Below are 18,625 nucleotides of genomic sequence, written 5' to 3'. Positions count from 1 at the left end.
TAATCTGAGTAAAGCATGTAATCATACTCACTGAACTCAACAGGAAGCCTCAAACCAGCAGACAGTCCAAATTTAAATCATACAGATGCTGATTTTACAGTGATGTTTGTTATGAATGGGACACTATGACAAAAACATCCTACAGTCATCAAAATAAAATCTGTCAAACAGACTTACAGTCCCCGGTGACTGGCTTATGTTCAGAGCGTTTAAGTTCTGCTTTGCATTAAATGGAACCAGGTACTCTCTCTGCCTGTTGGGAGATTTGACAACACAACACTACAATAGATTATATAACTTAAGATATATTTTCAGTGTATTTTTGTTCAGACCTCTGTACCTCCAAACCACAGTCAGTCATCAGGATCTGTCTCTGATGTGGGCTCAGCAGGAGCCCAAAGTGGCTTTTAAGATCACAAACTGGAGGAGATGTCTGCCCGGAGAGAACTTTTTACAACTGATTAAGCAAGTCAGCCTTTGAGAACAAGGTTTCGCTGTAGAAAGTAGTTGTGGCATGAACTAGTTTGTTGACTGATATATTTTTGTTTAAATAAACGTACAGCTTGTTACTCATTTAGCCTGTGACGTGCTGATGAAAGCTTTTCCATTTCCTGCTTTAACCATGGAAGCTCGTTCAGAAACATCCTCTAGCAGACAGAAGTGATTCTTGTTTGGAATAAACAGGAGAGGAGTTGAGTAATTAGCATGAGCAGCAAAGAAAAGAGTGCCTTCTACAGATAGGCAGACTCCCTACTGTTTGATTGACAGGTGATCTTTGAGAAGTTCAGTGAACTGAGGGCTGAGCCCAGAGGATGGAGGTGAATATCCTCACAGCTTGATGGCAGATGAGGAATCTGCAGCCCAGCACAAAAGCAGTAGTTTTTACACGGTGGCCAGTGCGACTTGCTGGTTTTCCTATGAGCGCTCAGTAGTGTTCAGTCACGTCTGGCCCTTACAGGTGTGCACGTCGACCTGCTGGTGGCAGTCTCGGCAGTGCACGGCGCAGCACCAGTGGAACTTGCACTCGCACTTGGTGGTGCGGCTGACCCGTGACGTGTCGTAGCCTCGACCGCAGCACATCACCTCGCAGCTGTCGACACCGCGAGACGTCCGGTTGCATACTCGCCCTCCCGTTCCCATCGACCCTGAGCAGAGAGAGAGAGAGAGAGAGAAAAGGTCAGCGAGGTTTTTACTGACACCTTGCAAAACACAGGAGTTGCTGGTAACTAATGTTAGTTTGGTGCCTCATGATTCACTGCAAATGTTCTGGAAAACTTTTTGCAGCACAAAAACACAATTTGGGGCCAATATGCAAAGGACTCTACTGGGATCTTCATTTTACCTCATAACATCAAAGTTCCCCTTTAAAAATCCAAAACAACAGTCCTAACATAACGTCACTGGACATTTTGAAGTTGGTTTTTCAGAAAAACGTATCAAAATTTACACACACAATAATCATTTTTTTAGTATTAATTATTTAAAATCTATTTGAGCGTTGTGTTACTGCACATCACAACCCCATCTTATCTTTCACACTGCATGGTGCCAAAACCTTCTACATCTGTCTTGTAAAAATCTGAACAATCTGTTGGGTTTCTTTCAGTAGTAAACTGGACATAATGAGAACTATGAGCTTCATCCATAAACTATGTTCTTCCCTTTGTTGTGTGAGTTTGACAGAGGGTGAACTTAATTGCTTCTTGGAGTTGAATCATTTGACTGCAGCAGTTCATTTTCCACTGAATAAACAGGTTTATTCTCTAAATGCAAAAACACATTTCAGGGGTTTCCTTCCAAAATGAGATTTCCTGGTGACACCTACACTGACACTTATTCCAGGCTGACAAAGGTGTGAAGCATCATGGGAAATCACTCAGGATATAAGACACTCCACCGATAAGTGCCCCTTTAACACTGCTGCTCCGATGTGGAATGAGGATGTGACTCGGTGGGTGGATCTGCCACAGTATGGCCAATCGGGATAGTTTTATTGGTAATTAAGAGCCAATGGGAGCGCAGTACAAAGCTGGCACTACACTTCAGATAAGACAGAGGGGTTTGTAGGTGAGTAAGATGATGAACGCTGGATGGAGGAGAGATGAGAGATTGATGATAGGAGCCGTCAGCCTGCACTCCCACTCTTCATCAGCTGTTCATTTGAGAGGAGACATCCATCGCACACACACACACACACACACACACTCTCCTCAGTCTGGCCACACTGATCGTGTGTGGGGGTGTGCAGACTGCAGACTACCATAAACACACTGAATACGTACTTCATAGCACTCCACTTCAAATAACTTGTTTTACTGCGATATCTACAGAAAAACGGATATTTTAAAGTACGAGCATATTTGATCGTGATCTCGTGTCAGTAGAATCTGTCAGCGATCGCTTCAAACTACCTGCTGACACACCATCAGACTTTTTCCAGCGCCAGTCAGCCACTTTCATCGGCTGATATTAAATATGAGCAGCATCACAGCCAGCAGAGAGTGTCTGCTGATAACGTTTGAGATGAGAAACCACATCAGAAACTTCACGCGTTTTTATCTCGGCGATGGTGACAAGATAGTTTGGGCTATCATGTTGGGATTTCCAGATAATTATTCTTTTATCTCAGAGAAAACAAACCTTGTTATGTCGAGCTGAAGACAGAATCATTGCACGATTACGACGGCAATAAAGCTCAGTCTCAACAACAAGTGACTCCCTGTGGAGCTTCACGACTTCACAGTGACACTGTCCTGCAGCTGCAGAGCAGTGAAATGTCACCATGAAGGCAAAACACAAAAAATATGTACATAACATGAACGATTGTTCAACGGACGCCAGCATGTGACAGAGAGGAAAGTCTGTTCTTGAATCTGTTCTTGAATTATTAAACTGTTTTGTCACATTAATAATTGAGTGAGCACAACTGAGCAGAACATTTTTACATTTGTTCAGAGCTGATAAATCATGATAATAATTGATTCCAAAAATGACATTAAAGCTGACAAATTATTGGTCTGCAGAATAATTACTAAATTTGAATTCTTGTGCAAAATGTTTTGTAGGCTTTATGTTTTATGAAATTTTAACAATGATGTTAAAAAAACAAGTCAGTTGTGGAATATTACATCATCCATCTTTGTTCATTACCCTCAGGTGTGAATAAACCATTATAATATTATTATAATCTATTATATATGTATCGGTTTATCGCATTGGCTGACAAATAGTCTGCATTATGCATCGCTGCGTTTTAGCGTTTTCAGCCTGTCTGTGCAGAACAGTCATGACACGCTGTGCTGTGTCAGCAGAGATTACACTCAGTGCGTTCTAATGCTGACTGTGAGAAGACCACGCCTCATTACAATCATCATAATTCAGCCAAATGGTTTTCTTATGACATCACCAGACACAGAGACGTGTACCAAGCTAATGGACAGCAGCAAACTGTGGGCTTCAACAAAGTATAGTGATTGGTCAAACACACATTTCAGCCATTTGAGCATTAAGTTAGTTATTTTAGTTAGTTTAGTATATTATTAGTTCATTGTGTTTCTCTTTGTTAGACAGTGAAGAGCTGACAGATGAAGACAAAGCTGGGAGATTTCATAAAACATGGTCCCGAGCTGGACCTGAACCAAGGATGTCACAGTTACACCCCGATCAACGACAATCAGCTCCAGTCATTTATCGGAACTGAAAAACTGGTCAAAGCTTTGCTTGTTTGAACTTTTTGGAAATACAAAATTGAATCTCTTTGGATTGTGGACTGTTGTTTGAACAAAACATATTAACTTAAGACACGTGATGGGTAATTTGATATTTCATGGATCAATGAATGAATCAACTAGAATGAATTGAAAGGTCTTGACTGATCAAAAACTAAAGACCACAGCACTAAGCCTGCAGTCTGCACTGGTTGGATCTAATCTTGAAGATTTGAATCTTAAATCTGAGAACTTGATGAAACCCGCCCTGAAGCTGCTGTGGTGCAGATGTTCTGTGCAGGCGTGACTGACTGTTACTGTCTGACTGTGAAGCACAAGTGTTACTGAAGAAGAACATGTGTGTCTCCTGTATAAATAAAGGTTTAGAAAAAATGATGCGCTGGCTTCAAGTACCATCTCGAACATTGTTCTGGAATTTGCTCATGTTTACATTCTGCTTCGCTCTGCGAGCACACTGTCTGTGCGCCATTCCATCGCCAGGTAATATGTCTTGACATGACCTGAAGCCCCGCCCCTCCTTGGCAGCATGCCTGCCCGTTATCCGCGGTATGCTGCCCCGTTAGGGATGACATCACGGCCAGAGTCTTCCTCACAGTCTTCGCTCTCTGCTTATTGAATTAAGATGAGGGGGCGCCGAGAGATGAGTTTAGCACCTGAGCCTCGCCGGGGCCAAGGGAAATTGATTTCACACTTTATAGAGGCACAGAGGGGCTGTCTCACTATCTCTGTGGGCTCTGAGCCTGTGTGTGTGTGTGTGTGTGTGTGTGTCCATCTATCTGTGAGAATGGATTCAGTCTGTGTGTTTCCAGAATGATTGAGGGTGAGTTTGCATGTCTTTGAGAGGTTTTTCAGTGTGTGTGTGTGTGATGTGAGAAAGAACAAGAGTGAATAACTCAAAGTGTGTGTTTCAAGAATGATTGTGCTTCGTGTGTTTGTGTGTGTGTGTGTGTGTGTAAAAGAGAGAGCGGGTGATTCAATGTACAGTAGGTGTCATGATTGAGGGTTAGTTTGCATGCCTGTCTCTCTCTGTGTCCCAGAGGAGTTGCGGGGGAGCGAGTTAAGTTCTCATGAGAGGCTCAGAGTGATCACTGTGTGTGTGTTCGTGTGTTACCTCACCCCGCTTACATGTACACAGCACATGAAGCCCTCATGTCCGCTGTGAAGCCTCTACTTGTTCCCAAAAGGGGGCCCAGGACCTCCAGAGGTCCATCAGGATGTTAGAGGGATTGCAGTAGGATTTAGGGAGCTCAGTGAGGCAGTGTTCACACAATGCTGATTATTTTCTTTATTGTATCATTAATCGTTTGGTCTCATAGGGCTGCATGATATGGTAAGAAAAATATATTTTTGCAATTATTTTGGCAGATATTGCAATAATTTGCGATTAGTGGGAATGATCGTTTTTGCACTGCATTGTAGATTGTGATGATAGATCACGATGATGGGACATTTGTTGAGGTTGATACCAAAGAAACTGTATAAATGAATAACTGTATTAATAAATGTCAACGTGTCCTTTGCTCTTTGTGTTCTCACAGGTTTTCATGGATTGGGGCTTCGCATAGATCACGGATTGTGATTGTGCCTGCTGCCGTGGTCCTGCCCACTACTACTTTAGTATATATTAATACAAATATTTTAGTAATATATTACTACTGATATTATATTAACATTTTAACTTAACTTTTCATATTTTTAATAAACATATATTTGTAGTTATTATTCATACTATGTTGCTGTGTCTCGGTCCCTCTCTAAACTCAACCAGTTGCAGCAGATGGCTGTCTACATGACTCAGGGTTTCTGCCTCTTAAATCAAGTTTTTCCTTGCCACCGTCACCAAATGCTTGCTCACGGTGGGAATTGTTGGGCCTCTGTAGATAATATTATTTTAAAAAGTACTGACTAGAATAAAGTGTTTTATTGTATAAAAAGTCATTAGATACGTTTTGTTATTATTTGGCACGATATAAATTCGAAAAAAAAAATGGAAAATTGAATTGACTTGAACTGAATTATAACTGTTTTGTCACATATTTTATGTTTATGTCTTTAAAGCAGGGAGAGAGAGGGGATGACTACAGGACAAAATCGCACCAGGGCTGCTGCTGAAGGACTGAAGGTTCTAATAGTTGAGCCACCAGGGCATGTCTTGCAAAAACAAAATAAAAAAAGTGAATAAATTGTTGAACTTTAGATCTGACACTACAGAGCTCCAGAAGACAGTGAGATGCAGTTGAAAGTTCCCAAAGATCAAGAATCGACACTCTCATAGCTTTTATCCTCACACATCAAACAGCCCTTCCCTCGAAATTCTCCATGCTTCTTCAGGTCATAAAACTCTCTTCGCACCTAAAACACCATGACGGTGCCTGATAACTTCTACTACTGTGCACAGAATACACGACTCTCTCCCATGACAGACAGTTTCCAGGTTTGAGTCTCTACAACAGCCAACGTTTTCTTTGACTCCTAAGTGTCCATGAACAAGAAACATGCAAACGTGCAGCTCTATCACACCATAAAGTGCAAATCAAACCCCACGTTTTGTTTCAGGCTGGGTTATGATTGGTTACCCAAAATACTGCAGTGCAACACCGAAGACTGAACAAAGGTTTACACATGAATGTAACCTGCATTTTCAACCTTATTTTTTTTAACATAACTGATAAAAGCATCAAAGTACATTCAGGTGAGGTTTATCTGAGCTGACTACGTTTATTTCAAGTGTTCAGTCATGAAGGAAAAACACACTGTAAACTCATCCACTGTGTGTGTGTTGTGTGATCCAACCTGCCCCTGAAATATGCCTCTCTTTGCAGGCCAATCGTGCCCTCAGGCGTGTGTGTGTGTGTGTGTTTCCACTGGTGATGATTTATAGTGATCTGTGGTGTTCTAAGGTTTCAGCCTACAGAAGTGTGTAATGGGTCTTAAACTGGCCGACACCCGATCGCCACGGATCATCTGCTGCCTGACAGGCATCCACCTCCTCTGGAACACACACACATACACACACACACTCATGCTCTTGTCTTTCTCCCACACAGTTTCATACACAAACATTGTTCTTCTCACACTGTCTCGCTCTAAGCCTCACACACATGCAAAAACACAGATTTCACTCACTTAGATACACATTTCTTTAACGGCTTATCTGTCCTGTCACCAGTGTCAGTATTGGAGGTAAAGTAACACTGTAGTCTCATTACCTGCTCAGTGATGCATCTTTTCCTGATGAAAACTGTCTCACAAATGAAACTTCAGGTTGAGATGCTGTAAGGTGCGTAATGTGTGAGGGGCAGAGGGAGTTTCACAAGCTCATACTGGAGCTGCAACATCTACTTTCTAATGTTAGGAGCTCAGTTTGATGGAAGTTATCGCATCAGAAAGAACCAGACAATTGCGATCCAACAGCTGGAATTTTAACTGACACAAACACACCGACACTATGTATCTGCAGGACAGAGAACTGTCGCAGGGACACAGTTAATACGAGCTGGACCCACTGACTCCATAATTACACTATCAGGGTGTCCACTCTTCTGAAGAAATCATTTACCAGGACTTTTCCAGGAAATTCAAGGAGCTTTTCTTGACAATACAGAACACTTGCTCAAAACAGTCATATAATTTAGTGGGAGATTTATTATTGACACATTTAACCCCAGTTATATAACACCTCTTTAAAGATGGCAGGGGTTATGATTTAGTGTCTCAGGTTCATTACAGGTTTACATTACAGCGTTTATGGGACGCTCTGCGTTGGCTCGCTTTCGTGGAATGCTCGTCTGTTCTCACCACAGCCGAATGAAACTGACTATAGTTTACTGCAATCTTAGCCTATAAGTAACAGTGAAAATCACATAAATGTATTTTAATTTACAGAAAAGCCATATTTAAAAAAGGCCAGTGTGTGAATTAGGGGGCTAATAAATCCACTTTGAAGCTAATCCTACCATCGAGTTGTAAACTGAATACACACTGGTTTATGTAGGTGATCTGATTGAAGGGCTAAAGTACAGGACAGCATAGATTACAGATCATAGATTTACAGGATACTTGTTAATTTTAAGCAATTTCCAGGCAGTTCCATAACTGGAAAACTTCTAAATTTCTAGCCTTTCCATGATCTGATTTGCCAACTGAAATGTTTGAGAGACCTCTGCAGGCACAGTCCACTGTTTACACACTGGAGACAACCACACAATGCCACTCATTGTGGACTGAACCACAGAAAACAAGCTGGCAACAACAATGCCTGCTCAAAGACTCAAAAGTCACCCAGTGCTGTGATGTATGCAAACAGTGCATGTTTCAATTCCCTCGTGAAACAGAAGCACGAGACCCTCTTAAATAATGAATGACTAAAATAAGCTGAGAATGTAAAATACCGGCTCAACCCTTGACTGCAAACATCAGCTTTCTGTGTCTGTGATTCACTGGGCCTCCCCGGCGATTAGCTGCTAAACTAATTATCCCCGCTGCCTCCCACTGAACTGACATGGCACGAGAACAACACTGCAAGATGATGAAACATATTGGAGCTCGTTCTGTCACGTGTTACGAGAGCAGACATGGGGCAGGTTTGAGAAGCCAAGAAGGTTTTGTTTGATTCAACCAAATGTTTGTGATCAAGCATTTGATAATCCCCATGATAAATCTGTTCACACCTTATATTAAAGGGCATTTTCACACCAACCAACCATGTTAGTTGAAGTGGTTCAGTTGAACTCTGGAGCTTTGGTTCATTAGGTGAGAATAATGCCATTTCAACTCAGCTGGAACCAAATAAAATTATAAATCTCAGACCTTTTATCACAAGAACAAATGTCAGGACGTCTTCACATCTTCCATCAGTGCTTGCTGGAAACTGATTCATTTAGTCATCACAGCGTCAAATGTTGGGTGGTGTTTACCTGACTCGTGGTCCCGTATGCAGTAGTCTGGTGAGTCCTCAAAGTACACCAGGTCATTCTTGCTGGGTCGCTTGAAGTGTGTGTGCGCGGCAGTGAACCCAGTGCCGTACTGGTTAACGGCCACCTGCACGGCGCCGTTATACCTCTTACGAAGATGGTCGCCAGTGCGCCTGAAGTCGGCCATGGCCAGCCAACAGGTCCGAACGCTGCAAGACCCGCTGACGCCGTGACACTTACACTCCAGAGTCATGAAGCGCTTTACTGCCTGGCAAGAAGAGACGGAGAGAACAGGAAGTGAGTCTCAAAAAAGATTGTGTGTGTGCGGATAGTGTTCCAATGATCATGATTTTCACCCATTTTCACATAAAAAAGCACATTTTAATATGGCAGTTCCTTTTTAGTCCAGCGACTGTTTTTCAAGCGTGAATCCCTTAATTCATACGCGTTCTTTCTAACCTTTCTGCCAGCTCGGTTGTTGTGCAAGTTCATGAGTGCCCGGGCATCCCTCTCCTTCCTCTCCTTGGCGTCCACAAAAGCCTGGCTGAAGCGCATGGCATGATCTACGTGGTCACTGCAGCCGCCCCAGTCAAAAGAGCCCTTGGCGTCCCGTGACGAGCCCTTCTTGGTGGGATCGCAGGAGCAGGAATCCAGCTCACCTTGGCTGCAGGCTCGGGCCAGCGTGTAAACCACACCAGCCGAGGAGATGGCGTACATGAAGGCCACCTCGCGGCTGCCTGAGGGGAGAGGATGAAATGTTGTAAACAGGTAAGCAAACACCTGTAACAAAAGCAGAACAGAAGAATCGGAATTTATCTGAAACAAATGACGTATTCGATAAAACCCTTGATGATTTAAAAATAAAGATAGAAACATATTTTCTTTGTATTTCTCAAAATCTTGTGAAATTAATCAGAACAATTATATTTACAAAAGGACAATACCAACTATTGCAGTGAAATTACAACACAGCTTTAAGTTCAGGTCATGTCTTTTGTTGCAGTCAGGTCTCTGAATGCTGACTCTTCAAATAACAGTAATTTAACATGTTCTATCTAGGACTGTTTTGTTTGCACTGTTCGTATTTTAACTTGAATGAGTTGCTTTTGAGGCTTTAGGAAGTCATGTTTCCGGCAAATTAAATCTGACAGCAGTCCAAGTCCAACTCTGACTTTAGTCCACATCGGGTGTACAACACACTCAGCCCTGGACGAACACATAAAGAACCTTTTATTTGATTAAATTAGATTATCTTCAGTAGAAATACTGCTACTGTCAGCTACCAGCTTCACAACCCTGAGTCAACCCCTCATGTGGATGATTTTGGGGTTCATAGAAGTCACCCATCAAATGTAAAGATGGAGTACAGTGGTGGACTGTATGAGCGGACAAGGTAAAAAAAAATAATGAAGCATGAAGTTATGATGCATTTATTGTAAGTGAATTCCAAACATTAGAACTGTTTCATGATGTGACCTAAAATAAAACCATGAAACTATTACACCACTGTAATAAAAACAACACTGAGAGCCTGCAGGCATGTGGTGGTGCTTTGAGCTAAATGCTAACATGCTCAAAATGACAACACTAAAATGCTGATGCTGAGCAGGTTCAATGCTTACCACTTCCCATTTACCATAATGTGGACCTGATGACCGTTATGACATGAGGATTACCCAAGTTATTACAGTTCATGAATACCTCCACCACATATTTGGCAATTCATCCAGTAGTTGCTGAGACATTTCACTTAAAAGCACAAATGTGAAAGAGGAATGGAATTAATGGAATGGAGTTAGAGGAAAAGTCAGGGGTCGCCAAAGTCAGCAGGGTTCATCCTCTGGGGAAAATAAATATCTGTACCAGATTATTTAATGGCAATCCATCCAATAGTTGTTGAGATATTTCAGTCTGGACCCAAGTATTAGACCCACAAACAGACGTTACCATCACTGGAGCTAATGAGCAAGAGCTACACTGTGAGGTCAGAGGCTGACACCAAAGTCTTTGTTGTTCACTGAAAACCAGAAGATAAAAAAACAAAACATCAACACAGTTACTGGCATGCTACTCAACATCAATAAACTCCACTGATGTGAGATGCGAACCAAACATAAAGGTTTTATCTCTCATTGATCTGGATCTGGCGTTTTCCAATACAGGCTGGCTGATGACACAATTAAGCCATGACAAACAGAGATCCTTCAAATGTTTGGCCACTGCTGCTACCTGTATGACCCGTGTTTGTTGTTGTCTGCTAGAAGCTTTTATTCCATGCAAGGCATGAAATGAAAAACGCTTCATCTACCTCCAAGATGGATAAACAGCGAACGTTTACCAGCAGTGCCCTGATAGAGAGCCCTTATCTCACTGCACATGTAACTGATGAGAGATCAGAGAGATCAAAGGCTGAGGGAAAGGGTGTGTATGTTTGTCTCCAACCTCTGCATCAGAGCTGACACGTATGAAAGCAGTGAAAAAAGTGACATGTCTGAGTGATAAACTGCTCAATTCATAACTTGTGTCATAGAAATCAACCATTGGCTGTCATCTTACTGTCAAGTCATCATAACCCAGACGAGAGAAGAGAGCAGTAACAAAAAATGCTCATACACACTCAGCTATTAGCATGCACTCAGAGCAAGAAGCTTTGATAGAAACAGTAAGTCTCTCTCTCAGGGTTTTTCCTGTCAGATCACATACAGGCAGCCCGCAACATCTAATTGGTAGAGCTCGTTTGGGATGCCGAGCAACTTGAGAAGGATACCTGAAGACCCAGCTGAGGGCCAGAAAACACAAACGCAAGCGTGTTCATCAAGGGAAGAAAAATAATTCATATTGTGTACGACAGAAACGACAGCGGAAAAACACACAAAAAGTCCTATCTAGAGGCAGTGTTTAGTTTGTCTGCAGTGGGTTACTGTAGAAACATGGCGTTTCAACATGGAAACTCCCGCTCCCGCTGTGGATGTAAGAGGCTCATTATTAAGAAAAACAAAAAGCTTATCATTTTCGGGTGATTATACACTTATGACAACACACATAATGTTCTAACTTTGCCCTATTTTCAAAATAGAGCCCCTGTAAATCTTGACCACATTATCTGTCATCAAGAATCAGGTCTAAAGAAGGGGAAAGCACAATAAGTTTGATGTCTTATTATCCAGAGTTCAGTGTTCCCCTAAATCTGAAACCAAACCAGCAAGAGAAAAGCTGTAAATCTTTAGATTTTAGAGGAACTTGAACCTACACTGATTACTTTGATATTTTAGTTGATAAAGTACTATATTTACTTTACTGATTGTCTGCTCAAGTTTACCAATGTTAGACAATCTTATTTAGGCTAAGTTGTTGTACAGCTGCTTGTGTTCAGATCAAATTTAACATTTGTTTTGAGTGGTGTGTATTTAATTTAAGAAGTAAGGGATCAAACATTTTGGTATCGATATTGAAACTCAGGTAATGAATTAAAAAACATGACACCCAGCACTGGAAACACACACAAATAGTAATATCAGTGTGTGTGTGTGCCCTAGTCTAGCAGCTAAGTTGAGCGTGCCTAACGAGGTTAATGAGGAGAACGCTGAGAGAACACGACACCAGGGAGAGAGAAAACTCCTGTGTAATTGTTTGAAATTAGCCTGCTGACATTGACAATAAGGAGTTTCTGACAGGGGCCTCGATGTGCCGTGATAACGCTGTGTGACACGGCCGGGGCCTGGCTGGGAGGTCTGAATACCACACAGATGATTAGAGGCCCCGACATGAAACGGACTAAGTCGAAGGATCCACCTCGCGGGTTAAATCTTAGGGCATGGGAGCGGAACATCAGGCCCCTGGGTCGTGGTGATCCTCCAGTGGCAATGCAAAAAGATTATGACTTGTTATAACACGTTGCACACAGGAGATACACATCGAGTTTAGCTGCTGTGATGAACAGTGACACGTCAAATATGACAGGATGCTTCTATCCAGAGCTCACATCTGTGAAGGTTATTGTTACTCATTAATCATCTCTCATGTTACTAATTGCATTAACTAATTATTGCATGAGGGGAGTCATTTGTCACACTCTTCCTAACATTTATTTTCCCCTGCACCCCCCCCGCCGAAAAAATATGTGCCCGTCTCTTCTGGACTTTGAAAAAGCTCATTAAATCAAGTCTCTTGACTGATGATCACTGAAGATAAACAGTGCTAATGACCCGACGTGGATCTTGAAAGTGGTGGGATTACTTTTATTTGGAAGAAGACCACATTTCGACTATCTCTCATTTGAACGAGCTGAGTGGAGAGTTATTCAAGACAGTAGCAAGTGGATCTAACATAAACATGAAGATCGTTACAATGAAACGGAATTACACTGATATAAAGTAACATATTTTAGGTCATAATAATTATTTTCAATGAAACCTTTCATTTATGACATGTCAGAAAATGGTGGTCCAAACAACAGTCCAAAGTCCAAACACATTCAAGTAAAACTAAAAGTTATTTATTATTTTTTTCTTCCTTTGATGAATCTTTTCAGCACACCAGAAGTCATAATATTGCTATAACAAAACAGCATGTTAGCCCCCAACACCAGAACAGACTGACAGAGAAACCAGTCGGCTGCACCGGCGTGATAAATGCACAATTGTAAAATGAGACGAGGTGTGGAATGTGATCCAACCTCTGTGCAAAAGAGAACATATCTGCGAGGGAACTATCCGTTTCGCAGAAAGCCTCAGAGTCGCAATAAATCTATACGCTTTGAAAAGCGACCAATTGCTTAGGTTTGTCAGCATTAAGTATATATATATATATAGCATATGGTCGAACATGTTTGTCGCTGCAAACAGATCGCTGTGCTGCGGCACACATGATCATGCAGGGATTCAATTCCAAAGGTGCTAGCAGCACACAATGACCTGGAAACACAAGCCAGCAGACTGTATACTGTTGCAGGCAATATAGTCTGTAACCTTCTATTCTTAGCCGTGCAGAGTTTAAGGCACCTGAAGTCATCATTTCATGAATAAGATGCTTTATACACACTCGCACACCTGTACCCTATAGCTTACTGCAGGGGTGAGCAATACAGACAAACATAATATAGCTGTAATTATCACAGAGCTGCCTCGATACGGACATGCTGAGCTTATGCTCATGTCACTGAGGCAAATTATTGTTTGTATTTTCCTACAACAAAATCTTATAATTTTCAGTTAACTTCTTATCATTTAAATAGCCTTAATTTACTAATAATCTAATAACTTTTTAATGTCTAAAGATAGAAATCACGGGGACAAAGTGAAGCAGGTATTTAAAGTGAATACAGTATCATTTCAAGCATTTAACAGCCTACTTTCTAAAAGCTCATATGGAAAACTAAGTGATGTGATTCTCTATTTATTAACACCACAAAACTTTTTTTCTCGTTTGTCATACTGAAGGGTCAGAGGTCAACCACAGAACAGCACTGGAGCTCACTTCAGCAGGCAGGTTGCTACCTGGACGTTTCAGATCCTGTAGATTAAGAACAGTTCCTCCCTGCTGTCCCAAATTTTCCAGGATAATGACAGAAAACAGAATATATTTTCTATTGACTTAAATAAGATAAGTGCCCCCCTCCCAGTTCTAACTGCACTCACTGCGTAGCAGCAGGCGTCCAAACAGGTTGTGATCCCTGGCCGTGGTGTTGCAGTTCCAGCGGTGGTTGCGGAATTGGTGCTGGCACTCTGAGATCCAGTCCTTCATCCCGGCCCCGATGGCCTGCATCACTTTTGGGTGCTGGCGGCAGAGTTGGCGTTGCTTGTTCACCAGACCAGGGATGTTGTCACACATCACCTGGGAGCCCAGGGTGCCCATGTACCTGCAGAATGGAGGAGCAGACCAGGAGAAAGGCAAACAGTTGTGAACATCTGGGAAAACATTTTAACCATTAATCAAGGAAAGGAAAGGTGTGAAATGGAAACTATTGTGTGCAAAAAAACACGTGATCAGTCATCTGATAATGAAAGACTAGTAGACAGTTTGGTCACTGGATTCTGTCACTGATCTCAAAGACAGAAAATGTTGAAGCTAATCTATCAACAATGGTGCAAATAACTCAATATCTGTCTGCCCCTCCAGGTAGCCGAAGCAAAGAGGAGACATTAAAGCATTGTAGGGTGGTAGGACACTTAAAAAGATAATGAAATAACAAGGAAAAAACATGTCTCCTTGAGAAACGTGTGTTGAAATCACTCCCAACAAGTCCACACTCCCACCTGCAGAACAAGGTGATGAAAGACTGGCAGGGAATTTGAACACTTGCAGGCTGCAGGGATTTTCTCCAGCAATTAAAGAAAAGGGCAGAGCAGAAAGAAAAAAAAAAGAACTGAGGAGAATTATCTGTACAAGCAGCATCTCAGTATCACAGGCTGTATGAAACAGAACCTTTGCAAATATTCATTAAAAGATTGAAGAGAAAGACAGCAAATAAAGAGAAATTAAATGATATCGAATGACTTTATTTTGGAAACGTATCTGTCCAAATATTCAGTCTTCAACTTCAGTATTTCTAAAAACACAGTTATGAAATCCGTGGAGGGATTATTAGCAACTAAATATCTGGAAAATGTCTCATTACGAAAAGGAAAATTATGTGACATGTTTTCTTCGTGTTACGGGTAAATTAAACTACGTTTAACCGTATTTGTGCGCATTTTGCGCGTCTCAATCGCGCCAGTTTAATAAGAAAGCCGTGCATCCAGCTTAAACAACTGCATTCAAATAAAGTTGTACTTACCACCAGGACGCATCGACCTCGGCCGTCCGCCAGCAGATTGCTACCGATAAATAAAAACATATTCCACTTGGCAATAAGTTCATATTAACCAAACTTTGGTCCTTTATGGATCTGGACGGAGCATTTCCACGGATGAAAGAAAAATATAAAACATTAGAGAAGAAAGAACGTGTCGAATCTCCAAATCAAACTTTGGATTAAAAATGTATCATCACAGGACAGTCGGAGAACGGAGGTTTGCGCGTAAAAGCCATGACCGGCTCGGGTTGTGCACGGTGGCAAAGTGCTTATGAGGAAAAAAGTAAAGAGCGACTGTCTAATAGTGCAGCAAATATTTTCAGTGGAGATGATGAGCTATCAGGTTTAAATTGCTTTACACAAGGGGTGGGCAGAGTCCCGTCTCAGGAATGAGGTGAAGAAATGAGATGTCTGAGAGTATCTGTTCAGGCTGGTTTGACACCAGACAGGCTTGGCCCGCGTCCAGACCGGAGCTCCACTGCTCTGAGATGTGGTCCAAGCTGATGGGCTCTTCACTCCAACTGCACCGACGCGTTCAGGGAGAATTCAGCCTGCGCACTCAGCCAATGTCAGTCACCAAAAAAACGCATATGGACCGCAGAATGGAGCAGATAAAGGTGGACTGTGAGGGTTTGATTTCTACGCGCAAGACACAGGCCTCAGAGACAGATATATTATTTTGTAATTTAATAAATAATATACTAAATTATACACCCACACCACAGTCACCTTTGTGCTCCCCTTGGGATCCCACCTATACTCTGTGGGCGTTTCTTTTCTCTCATTTTAAACATAAGACTTTGGATACATTTTGGTTTTATCTCCACTGACGCACAGGTACCAAATATTTCTGATCCCCAAAGCATGACGCATTGTTATTTTACAGTCTTAGACAAACCATCACTCAGTCTAACTAATAACTCAGGAATGATGGTCTAAAAAAAAAAAAAAAGTGGTGGGGGAAGAAAAATTACGCACGGATTCTTCCAAACCAGCACCTAAAGGTGATGTGTCCATTTCAATTGGATTATCTATCACGGCCTTTTTGAAGTCTCTTGGGGAAATCTGTACCACTGTCACACGCTATTTCCTCCATCTTTGATCTGGCCCGGGTGTATCTGGAGGTCCGGAGACCTGGCCAGATGAGATTAATGGGCAAATTGGATTTTTCCCATGATCCCCGTGGAAGAAAACCGAGATTTAGAGCGCTCGCTCTGCTCCTCTCAACCCATTGAACACGACTTTGTTGTTGCAGTAGCTGCAGTTGTAATACGTCTGTATTATAAATCCAATTTAATTGGCGCATTTTGTTCACTTCCATAACAAATCGCATTAAGGCTGGTGGCGACATGATGATTTCTCTGCATGTTTTATGAACAGGAATACTGGTCATTTCTGATCATGTAACATTACAGGTCAAGCCCTGAGCAGTGACTAATTGATCTGGTCACCTGAGCTAAATTCACCTGAAAACTCCCAAAGAACCAAAACTCTTTTGAACAATTCACCACTTGAATACAAAAAACAAAAAAAAACAAATTAAAAAGTATTTCAGTCCAACATTTTTTTTAAATATTGTTACTGTATTTCTGAGTTAGATGAGAAGATCAATATCACTCATGTCTGTGGGTTAAAGAGCATAGTTAGCTTAGCTTAGCATAAAGACTGGAAGCAGAGGGAAACAGCTAGCCTGAATTCAAAAATACACCCAACATCTCTACAGCTCCCTTATTGACATGTTGTATTGTCCTTTGATTAATACATACCTCAACCTAAATGTAATGATTGCTGGTTGCTCGGCAACTTCACTGTGACAACAAACTCTAGCCAGTCATTGTTTCTGCAGCTGCTGTTTGCCAAAAAATTGTTCCAGCAAGCAAAATCCCCTAAAATGAGTTTATACATCACCTTTTCACTCTTGAGTGAGAGACTGACTAGCTGTTTCTTTACTGGAAACTACAGCTCAATTCCATGTTTGCTGTTGTTCATTCAATGTCTAACTGTAAGCTTGACCAATCTGCTCATCTCACTCTGTATATAATAAATAACTGTGATAAATGACTATCTTTCCCAAAATGCATAAGTATTTAAGTATATAAATCCAGAACTTCAATCCTTTTGCAGACATTGAAAACACAAAACAACACTATGAATCAAATCTTAATTTGACTATGCATTAAGAAGCTTTATTTTTTCAACTTTAACCCTTAAATCATAAAACAACTTAAAAGAATTCAGAACTAAACTCAAAGACAGGTTAGAGTAAAGTATAAAACAAGTGATACTGCAGCAAAAATAAAAATTACCTGTTTTATTACACTTCTTCCTAAAACCTAAACCTAAAACTTATCTCCTATAGTCATCAAAAACACACTCAACACTCTGTTATTAACTAACTGATTTGACACAATCTCAGTCTTTAACAGACATTCATGTACAGGTAAACTTTTCCACTGGCAGCTTTGTAGAGGAGCAGGAGGAGTGTGGCTCCGAGAGTGCTCAATGCAACTCTGGTCAGGGACTGCATCCTCCCGTTGCTGTGGGAACCGGGTTGAGGAGGCTTAGAGCAATCTCCAGCCTCATCCATCTAAGGGAGGAGAATGGGAGATTCACATGAGAAACACACACACACACAATCCTGTGGTCGGAGCAACGTGGCTTTGTGCAGGAAATAAAAGGGCTGCAGGTCATTTTAATTTAATCCAGTCTGGATTACAGCAGTTTACTGGTTAGACAGTTTCAGGCCAGTTAAACATCGAATGGGTGGGAAATATCGGTTCAGTTACTGTTGGGTGGGAATCAAACTGGAGACAAGCTCATTTGGAGTATGAGGGCATGTCTGGTCCCATCATACCGCCACAGAATGACTCGCAAACCTGAGTCACCAAAACTTCCTGTGCCAAATCCTCAAAGATTCATCAGCCAAGTGGAGAGTTGGGTCTTGGTCATGGTCAAGTCACGGAGGGATAATGCCGCTCATAAACTCTCAAGTCACAGGGTGACACAGTGTCATACTGAATTCCTGTCATATGAGAATGTTTGAAGATGTGTGTGCAAGTTCAGCCTTCTTCTGGTAAATGTGATTTGTAAACTTGTGGTTTGGCAATGAATCTGGATTTCTACAACTTCCTGAATTCTAACATAAACATACAAACAAGGAATTTCTTGTAGTGAGTGCCAGGAAAACGTTA

General features: G+C 41.5%; 2 protein-coding genes across 6 annotated transcripts in view; both read right to left on the bottom strand.

Moving 5' to 3' along the window:
• Positions 1–202: 202 nt before the first annotated feature.
• Positions 203–17,511, bottom strand: wnt2 (wingless-type MMTV integration site family member 2). Of its 2 annotated transcripts, none has more exons than XM_027283797.1 (5): positions 17,201–17,511; positions 14,278–14,498; positions 9,101–9,378; positions 8,645–8,909; positions 203–1,145 (listed from the first exon to the last, which is right to left on the bottom strand). In XM_027283797.1, the coding sequence occupies exons 2-5, from the start codon at positions 14,492–14,494 to the stop codon at positions 940–942; spliced, it is 966 nt and encodes a 321-aa protein (XP_027139598.1). In that variant the 5' UTR covers positions 14,495–14,498; positions 17,201–17,511; the 3' UTR covers positions 203–939. The 2 variants fall into 2 exon arrangements, with proteins under 2 accessions (XP_027139598.1, XP_010737463.1); XM_010739161.3 differs by lacking the exon at positions 17,201–17,511 and adding an exon at positions 15,417–15,544.
• Positions 17,512–17,594: 83 nt separating this feature from the next.
• Positions 17,595–18,625, bottom strand: part of asz1 (ankyrin repeat, SAM and basic leucine zipper domain containing 1) — a 29,134-nt gene continuing 28,103 nt past the window's right edge. For 3 of the 4 annotated variants that reach the window (XM_027283796.1, XM_010739162.2, XM_027283795.1), the window contains one exon: positions 17,595–18,021. In XM_027283796.1, coding sequence (XP_027139597.1) covers positions 17,854–18,021 — 168 coding nt within the window. In that variant the 3' untranslated portion in view covers positions 17,595–17,853. The remainder of the gene's footprint in view (positions 18,022–18,625) is intronic. The other variant, XR_003463075.1, reaches the window with a different exon arrangement.

This window comes from Larimichthys crocea, chromosome X, assembly GCF_000972845.2.
Source record: "Larimichthys crocea isolate SSNF chromosome X, L_crocea_2.0, whole genome shotgun sequence".
Classification (NCBI taxonomy): domain Eukaryota; kingdom Metazoa; phylum Chordata; class Actinopteri; family Sciaenidae; genus Larimichthys; species Larimichthys crocea.
Note: the sequence above shows the minus strand (reverse complement) of the source record. Positions and strands in the feature narration are given on the sequence as shown.

Excerpts from the sequence above, each read along its gene's own strand:
- wnt2 (XM_010739161.3), bottom strand. The coding sequence starts at position 15,499 with ATGAACTTATTGCCAAGTGGAATATGTTTTTATTTATCGGTAGCAATC. Across the intron at positions 8,910-9,100 it reads ACAACCGAGCTGGCAGAAAG|GCAGTAAAGCGCTTCATGAC; the intron begins GTTAGAAAGAAC and ends TCTTCTTGCCAG. Across the intron at positions 1,146-8,644 it reads CATACGGGACCACGAGTCAG|GGTCGATGGGAACGGGAGGG; the intron begins GTAAACACCACC and ends CTCTCTGCTCAG.